The 9,162-nt window shown below is 32.4% G+C and overlaps 2 protein-coding genes across 2 annotated transcripts; one reads left to right on the forward strand and one right to left on the reverse strand.

The window, feature by feature from the left end:
* Positions 1–1,525: 1,525 nt before the first annotated feature.
* LOC130505885 (wax ester synthase/diacylglycerol acyltransferase 4-like) lies at positions 1,526–4,563 on the reverse strand. The gene is made up of 4 exons (XM_057000487.1): positions 4,275–4,563; positions 2,135–2,728; positions 1,778–1,844; positions 1,526–1,680 (listed from the first exon to the last, which is right to left on the reverse strand). Exons 1-4 carry the CDS (start codon positions 4,473–4,475, stop codon positions 1,526–1,528), a joined length of 1,017 nt encoding a protein of 338 aa, XP_056856467.1. The 5' UTR covers positions 4,476–4,563.
* Positions 4,564–8,475: 3,912 nt separating this feature from the next.
* Positions 8,476–9,159, forward strand: LOC130505886 (probable pectinesterase/pectinesterase inhibitor 34; the record flags this gene model as incomplete). The annotated part of the gene is made up of 1 exon (XM_057000488.1): positions 8,476–9,159. A coding segment is annotated over exon 1 (681 nt), but the record flags the coding sequence as incomplete, so codon positions are not given.
* Positions 9,160–9,162: the final 3 nt, after the last annotated feature.

Genomic DNA, 9,162 nt, shown 5'->3' on the forward strand with positions numbered 1-9,162 from the left:
CAGTCGTCACAGAGCCGGTGAGGATCACTTATAACCATTGGATCTACGATCAGTGTAATTGTCATCTTATTCATATAACTCTGACAATGTATCGTCAACGCCTAAATCAATTCAACAAAAAACAGTGAAATGCTTTACGTGTTAACAGATATGACATTCCTCAAGGAGAAAAGTATGTATGTTGCAACTATTTGAAACGTTTGATTTAAAGTAAACCAGTTCTACGTCAACAGCTTCAGTAATAAGGCGTATGATTAGCTTGGACAGTGAAATAGTGAATAAAAAGGATAATAGCTTACATGGGGATGACCATAAGCACTTGTAGCGAAGTAAGTAAATTGGATGTCCATAAGAAGCTAACTTCTTCAACTGGACCAACCATGTTCGAAAACGTCATCGTTGTATTTGACAGCAGTCTCTTTACTAAAGTAGCTGCCACCTATAGTTAGTTACAGTTTAATCAATAATCACAACCAAAGTATTACACAACCCTTTAAATATATAGGGAAAATATGTGGTATTGCCTTCTAATCTATCTTATTAAAACAGAAACATTCTGTTGGACCTAACATTTATTTTGTAAGTTTTTAAATTAAATACACCTTTATACTTTATAGTTAAACATACATTAAGTCACTAATGTTCCTTTCTTTATACTACTATCCATGTTTCCAAACAATATACTTATTTCTTTATACTACTATCAATGTTTCCAACAATATATTTTTTATACTACTATCAATGTTTCCAAATAATACAATAATTAATCTTAGTTATTTTATATCTATCATTTTCTCTTTAAAATTTTGTAGAAACGTCATAATTTCATAAATTGCAAAATAGTGAACTTTAAAATTTCGATTATAAGATTACAAATTATGAAATATTACAATTTAAATCAATTAGATTACATATCGGTCATCCATCAGTTCAATCGGTTAGTCTCGGGTTTTAGTGATTTTTTAATATGAATATTTTAAAAACATAAATTGAATTGTCAGATCTCCGGATTAACCGGTATAATCACAATCGGGTTGAATTTAAAAAATATTGATTTAAATGCAAAAATATTTTAAAATACACACTCTTTAAAAAATAACCAAAATATTTGTTAAATTATTAGTGAAATTTTTCATCGTAAAATATCCCGCGCTTCAAAAGCGCGGGTCAAAATCTAGTCTTTATTTAAATGACAATTTGTAATTACTTTTTGATACTTGGTTATTGATATGAGATATGATTTTTGTGACATTTCTTATATAAACTGACCTGAATCCCAAACAATTTCACAATGATTCTACAAGAAAAGTATGTCAGTATTGGCCCGAACGAATTCTTCTTTCTGTCAATTATAGACTTGGCTCGTCGGAGATGTTCCAAGGGGTCATCGCGTAATGCAATAGAAAATGGAAAGACTAAACAGCCAAACCAATTTCCCCACCTACATTTGGACCCTTTGGCCATCATTTCGGCTAGTTCCTGTCTTAAGAACTAAAATTAATCGAAATCCACCCGTAACTACTAACTATATATGAATTATGAACCTGTAATGAGATAAGTAAGTGAGCTTGTACAAACTTGCCTGGATTCCAATGGTGGGTCTTAAGTTTACAAGCAGAGCTGCCCTTATCCTTGATCTTTTAGGCATTTTTTTATCACTCGTGTTACTTTCTTCTTCTCCTATTAGATTTCACAACATAATTAGACTCTGTACGCTAATAGTATGCAATAACTGTCCCTTGCTACAAGGAAATAAGTGAGTGTGTAATTTAGTTACCGTATCTTCTCTCCAAGTACCGCGAGACGCCAGCTTGGGTTACTCCAAGTACAACATCGTTGACTGTCTATTAAACCAGAATATGAGATATTCAACATTATTATTATTTTTCTTAAAGTAAACTCTATACAATTAGGCCTATCTTTCAAGATCCACAATTATTTTTATGGTTCTTATCGTGATTACTGGTTCCCTATAGGTGTAGGAGCTCATATACTTATAATGACATGTTTAACCTGATTCCTAGGGGATCATATATGACGTGTTAAAGCTGATAAGGCTTCTTTCTAGTAAATTGAGCAAATAATATGACTAAGAAAATGTGTTCAGCTACAAACCAAAGGAGAAAAAACTAACCATCTTCATGGCGTTCTTGATTAGCTTTATATCGTCAAGGCTTACGGTACGATGAACCAGACGCAACTCTTTATTCTTCTTCACTGTTAGGAAATCACCTTTAATGGGCGTTTTGGTGTCCTTGAAGAACATTGTCGTTAAAATAAACTCCAAAGCGTCACAAACCGTGTTTAACATCAACATAACCGCGGTACAGATAACCTTAACCAACCACCGTAACCTGGAATTACTCCTTGAACCGGCAGTTAACCGAGATGATGCAGTAGGGAGACTCGGTAGCTCATCAGGGTTCGATGTTTTACGCATACAAGCGAGGAGGAGAGACATGATTGACATGCCATCACCGAGCGAGTGGTGGATCTTTAAAACGGCAACGGTTTCAGCATCTGAGGTTTTCAAGTCGAGTAGGTGAAGCTCCCATAACGGCCTTGAGGTGTCCAAAGGGATCTTCATGACGTCCGAAACATATTCCTCTAGAAAGGCGTCAGCGTTCTCTATCTTTTTCTGTTGGATTTTGGGAACGATGATGTGATCCTGGACGACCACGTTTGTCTGAACCCATCTTTGGTTTTGTCCATTTTCCCCATCGCACACCTTCATGTTATTATTTTGAAGTGAATGTACTAATTATAGAAGAAGTATTAAGGTTTATTTCAATTTGGAAGTACTAATTTCCTTAATAAATTTTGATTTTTTTAAATGATTACAAATTACTAAAACTGTTACATGTTTCACACTGAAAATATTATGATCAATGGTTTATTTTTTTGTTATAGAAAAATATAATTGATCATAAAACCATACGAGTACAAAAGTTCATTTTTATCTATAGTCCAAGCAATGTCTTGAATGATAAAGAAAACATACAAAACACATTTAAAGGGTAACTCAAATGTTTTGCCAAAAACAGTGTAACTCAAATGCACATCGGGGAAACAAATAACAGGACCCGCTTTTTGGTTAACATGTAATAATGGTTCGTTAAAAAAATATTTAGAGGCCAAATTCATATGATCAATCTATATACTATATTGAAGAAGATAGAAACTAGAAAATATCGGGTTAAATGTATATTTATACAACCAAAAAAAGAGTTCTGACCCAACAAAAAAAAATCAAAATAAAAGTCATCTGGGTAAATACCAAGAAGTAATGAGTAAAAAGCAGAAATGGTGAGAAAAATGCAATGGAGTTTGATGCAATTTTATGGTGGCTAAGAAAGAAAGGGAGAGGATGAGAAAGACAATCTTTGCAAAGAAATGAATGTGGGAGCCATAGAGATCGGTGAAATTGTTGTTAGTATTTTAATGATCCAAATTTACAATTTCCCCGCGTTCCCTTACGTTATAATATTTTTCAATCATAATATATTAAGGGGTTATTGGGAGAAGAATTTGTATAGAATTTGTGAATTTTAAGAGTTGATTGATTTTAAAAGTTATGTGAATTGTGAAAATGTATATACATTGACTTATAGAATTTGATCATGATTTTTTTTAGATTTGTCTAGTTTTTCATTAACTTGGATTACCAAAAGAGGTTTCATTAAAGAGACACACTTGTTATATATAAAGAATAATTAAAAAATATTTTTTTAAAAAAAATATTTCGAATTATAGTTTTCAAATTCTAACATTTTTATAAAAATTTTGTTTTTTCTAATTTTCTTTTTGAAATTTGAAAATGATTTTCCAAACTATTATAAACTTTTTATTTAAAGTTTTTATATATAAATTAATTATATATTGAAAATGATAAACATTATAAATATAAATTATGTTTTCAAAAAGTGTAATGGTATACAAAATGTAATGAATTATAGATTTGGACATAATTTGGTAAAAGTTGCACAAGGATTTTGAAAATCACATGGATACATATGATATTTTGAAAGTTGAGTCTCATGAATAAAAATGAATAGAATTCATGTCCCAATAACAATAGATTTAGTTAGAATTAGAGAATCTATAATAACAAAACTTTTTGAATAACAATGGATTTGAATGGATTTTGAAAATTCTTAAACCAATAACAATGGATTCTATTAAGATTTATTAAATCCAAGAATCAATAACAAAGGAATCTCAAAATTTCCAAAATTCATGAAAATTCATCTCCCAATAACCCCCCTGAGACTCACCAATCTACTGGAGAAACGAGGATGCTTGATACAACTTTCCTTAAACCCTCTGATAATCATATCAGAGTTGATTTTACTTTTTAAACCAATCACCGATATGATGTTCAAGTTAAACTCCCGTGTGTGGAACAAACGTGCCGCCGGGCTAAGGGGTTGCTCATCCTCCTCATCTTGTACATGCAGTTTTGTCTTAATCTCCATCTCTATTTTTTCTGTGTGATGTTTGTTTTCTCTCTTTCTTATTTGTGGACCGTTTTTTTCTCTTTAAACTTTTGTTTCCATCTCTCAAACTCTAAAGTTTCGCTCTTTGGAGCTTCCATGCTTCTGTGGTGTCTTTAATACTAACTCTAACCAAAATGTTACTAGTTTAATGGTAGTGCGAGAAATTGATTCTCTTGTGTTCCGTGTTCAAACCAATTTTTATATATAAAATTGTTTTTAGATCAAAATATTTAAAAAATGAAATCAGATCTTAATGAATTATGGAATTAAAGCTCACGACTTTTACTTTTAACAAAATAATAACAACAATAATAATAAATGATTTATAACTAGATTTGAATTTTCTCATGATAATAATAATAATAATGACACTCATCATAAATTATTTTCATCTAATTTTTTAATCAAAAATCTACATATATTAGTGATTATAATCTTTCTTAAAATTTCAAACTGAAATTTTGAAAATTAATTAAACAAATGATGTACAAAATTTAAATAAAAGTTATATAAAAATTGAAGTACATAAATATAAATGAGACTATAATTTATATTAAATAAATTTTAAAAAATATCTTTGGAAACTCACATCAAAATCTAGTTATGTTTAAGATATAAATTAACTTACATGTTTTTTAGACTAATTAGTATTGCCTCCGTTTCAATTTTGTGTAATTTTATCATTTTTAAATTATTTGTCGTTTTATATTTTAAATGCATATAGATAAAAAATTCTGGTTGTCAAAAAAAATATTAATTTTACTCTTATTTAAATTTAATTAATTAACAAAATCAAACAAATTATAAATTAGACAGAAATTAATGATTTTCCTTTTTCTTTTTTTTTCTTTTTGTCAGCAATGATTTTCCTATTTCATGTATAAAACCTTTGAACAATACTTATAATTTTATTAAACAGTAATTAGTGCAGTGAGATATTAATGCCTTTTAACTTCCAAATCACGACTGGTTTATACTAGTACTTTATTGGAAAAGTCAAATGTGAAGACATGTGATATGTTTATTTGATCGAAAAGAAAGGAAACACGTGGCACATCGGAAAATTAACTTGGTAAGTGTTTACGCAAGAAACCATTGCTGACCCATAATGTTACACAAAAAAATCATTTTACAATTCAAATACAATGTTTGATTTCAGTTGAAAATTAATTATAAATTACATTGATTTTATAAATAGTTTTATTTATTTTAAATACTATTGATCAACAACTTACATATATTTTTGTAAAAAATATCAATGGAGGTGGTCTAATGTTGCTCTAAATGTCCAAACCATCAAATCAAAACAATATCAACAGTGGATGATTATCTCGAGGAGAACACCACTGATTTTTAGACCAGTAGATCGAGAATAATAATTATCGATCTAACAAACGAAACACAAGTGCATCTCGTCATACTTTCGCCCATTCAAAATAACCATGTGTCACTTAAGAGGCTGGGGAAACTGTTGGAGCAGGATGTATCAAATAAATCTGGTCTAGTAAAAGCCCAATCAAAACGAGCTAAATGGTCAGTGAAGACATGAATCATCAGCGAATCCCTGCTATTCCAGCTCAAAGGGATACCTTGTAGCGTGAGAAAATGAGCTCAGAGTTTGTAGATAACAACCAAGACCTAGTCACCTTGCAGTCAAACGGTTACCCAACAGGTTGATATTTCCGGAGCTAGGTACGATATGTGCTCCCTAGATATGCGGAGTAGTTGGAGCAAGCTGGGCAGCATAAAACACATCCATTATTTGATGTATGTTCTTGGACTTACTCACTTGTTACCTAGAATACTCTCTTCCACATGTATTATCTTGTGCTTTGTTCTTTGTATATATCATATTCATTGTCAATAATATTAGTTCATTCCAACTAAACTATCTTAACGATCTATTCACAGAGATCCTCTCCTACTATTTCCGTAAACTTTATTCTATTCACATTAATTTTTTGATTGCGAGTTTTAACTCCTACACCCGCTTCCTCAATGTGCGTATGCGGTTTTGAGCTCTCACTCACACTTCATCTCCTTTAAAGGCTTGGTGTTGTTTGGTGTCATGGTAGAGCTGCAGGTTAAGCTTCAGTGGGTAGAGGAAGTTCTTCAATTTATTGTGTCTTGGGTTTAGCTTAGCTTCAAGAGGAGGTAGTAAAGCTACAAAGAAGTGATGTTACTTGTTTTTTTTGCTAGAGAACTTAGTGGATGAATCCGGTAGAGTAAGTAAAACGCTATTAGGCTCTGATGGTTAGTGTAATCCAGTCTTTGGATTTGATTTTGGTTTCAATTGAACACATATGTTGGACTTTGAATGAGTTTTTGAGTGGGCTCTTCCTACCTCTTAAGAGAAATGGTTTAATGTTCGGACAGTCGGATGATATAAGCTTATTGTTTGCTTTTTACATCATCACAATTTGTCTTTGTATCTCTCCTATTGTGCCCATCTCGGCTCGAGCTTTTTTGGGTTTTCAGGAATTTATCATTGCTTCTAGTCATGTTTGCTATCAAATTTTTTTTTTTTGTCAGCCTGATATGTTTTTGAAAATTCCAAAATTACGTGGTAGAAGTTTTGTAAAGAAATAGAGTTGGTTGGATGTATTTACTGAAATACCTGTAAACCTCAATTTTTATTTTTATTTTAAATGGTATTCACATTTTTAACAAAAAGAAATGTCTAGATATATCATAAATGTTACAAGTATTTATGCAAAGCTAATTGTGTACGTTGGTCCCAGTCTCACTGCATAAAAAATTAATACACAAGATCAAATACATTCTTGTAGACAGTTACATACTTGCATGATCGAATTTGTATAAGTTTCTTTTCTTTCTTTTGCCAAAGGGTTTTCAGAATTTGTATGAGTTTCACATAATATCATTTGTAATTTTTTATGATTCGAGTCCGAACTGTTATGTGTTAGTTTAATAATGAATCCTAGTTATATATCATCACGAATTTAACTAAGAAGTCGCAGGATCGTACTAGTGTTTGATTATGGAAATGTAGGTCCATCTATTTTAGATAACTTAGCTGGATTTAATTTAAAGCACTCGGTTTAAAATTATGACAAAGTTTGAAAACATTTAAATGAAAAAACAACGTGAGATGTCTATGTAATCAGAAACAATGGGGTCTTTTTAGTCGCATTCTGGCATTAGCTGAGTCGTGGTTTCCTTCTTTTCCTGTTAGGTTGATGTTGAAACAATAATAGGATTTAATTAATGCATGTTAACTGTTTTAGTGTTTATAAAACTGTTTCAAAGTCTTGAAATAATAAAGGAAAAACCATAAAATAATGGGATGAGTCTGTAGTGTCACTATCATTTCAATTTTCAACAAGTTTACACTTGATTTGTAGATGCCAGCTCATGCTCTTTAATATGCACACTGCACATATATAATAATACTAGATCAATTTCAAGGTTTATATGTAATGTACTATACAATTCGACACTAAATAATTTAGCGTAGCACTCATAATCAGTAATTTTCTGTCAACACTATTTTGATATGTAATCCTTTGGTTTTGCACAAAATGTCACTTAAGAATCTCTCGGACAAGCGTATGTTCTCTAGTAATTTATTGGTCAATTTTAGTTAGTCCGTTATTTTTGTTCAAAATTTTAGATGAAATAATTTGGTCAAAATTTGTAAAAAAAGAAGTACAAAACTGAACTAACCAATTATTGAATTGAACCAACCCAACAACTGAATTTTTCTGTAATCTATCAAATGAAGCTAAATTTATAAATTGAATATAAACCAAAACTGAAAAAATTCAGTTCAGTTTGGTTCACCAAATTCGGTTGGGTTCAAAATCCCACACCTATTTTTACTCATCTCGACGAGTAACAAAAGCTTACTAACAAACATCGACTGGAAAGAATAACCTCACACTAACAAACGATGATAAGCACAAGCAACTTAAATTCGACCACAAGCAAATAAATAACGCAATTTTTATTCTTATGTTAAATGAATAGTTCAATGACGCGTGTCCCCACCAGTATCACCACTACTCTCCTTTATATACTTCACCAGACTCACTCACTCATATATATATACACTTGCATCATTTGGAATGTAAACCACAAGAAAAGAAAATACAACGAGAACAAAATGGGTTGCGAAAGACTCGGAACCTCCAAAACAAGTTGTTCGGTGAGAACCACCACAGCTCTGGCTCCGAACATAAACCATGTCCCCATGTCAGCACAACCGACAAGAAAGAAGCTTCTAATGTCTTTAATCGTCGTAGCCTTCACACTAATGCTCCCCGCCTCAGTATTCGGATCACAACTCAAATCCCCCCAGCACGTCCCAGGCCTAGCTCGGAAACCAAGCCAAGCAATCTCAAAAGCTTGCGACTTGGCTCGTTTCCCAGAACTATGCGTTGACTCACTCATGGACTTCCCCGGCACACTCGCCTCCTCTTCCGACAACAACCTGCTCCACGTGACGGTGAACATGACGCTCCACCACTTCAACCGCGCACTCTACTCATCCTCCTCTTTATCTGTCCTCGACATGCCCCCACGTGTCCGCTCAGCCTACGATGCATGCATCGAGCTGCTAGACGATTCCGTCGACGCGCTCTCACGCGCACTATCCTCCGTCTCCGGCGGCCAAACGAAGCCGCAAGACGTGATGACATGGCTG

Source organism: Raphanus sativus, unplaced genomic scaffold (genome assembly GCF_000801105.2).
Source record: "Raphanus sativus cultivar WK10039 unplaced genomic scaffold, ASM80110v3 Scaffold2669, whole genome shotgun sequence".
Classification (NCBI taxonomy): domain Eukaryota; kingdom Viridiplantae; phylum Streptophyta; class Magnoliopsida; order Brassicales; family Brassicaceae; genus Raphanus; species Raphanus sativus.

Coding starts and splice junctions, on each gene's coding strand:
- LOC130505885 (XM_057000487.1), bottom strand. CDS start 4,475: ATGGAGATTAAGACAAAACTGCATGTACAAGATGAGGAGGATGAGCAA. Junction 2,729..4,274: donor CTCGTTTCTCCAGTAGATTG/GTGAGTCTCAGG, acceptor AATAACATGAAG/GTGTGCGATGGGGAAAATGG. Junction 1,681..1,777: donor GTACTTGGAGAGAAGATACG/GTAACTAAATTA, acceptor GAAATCTAATAG/GAGAAGAAGAAAGTAACACG.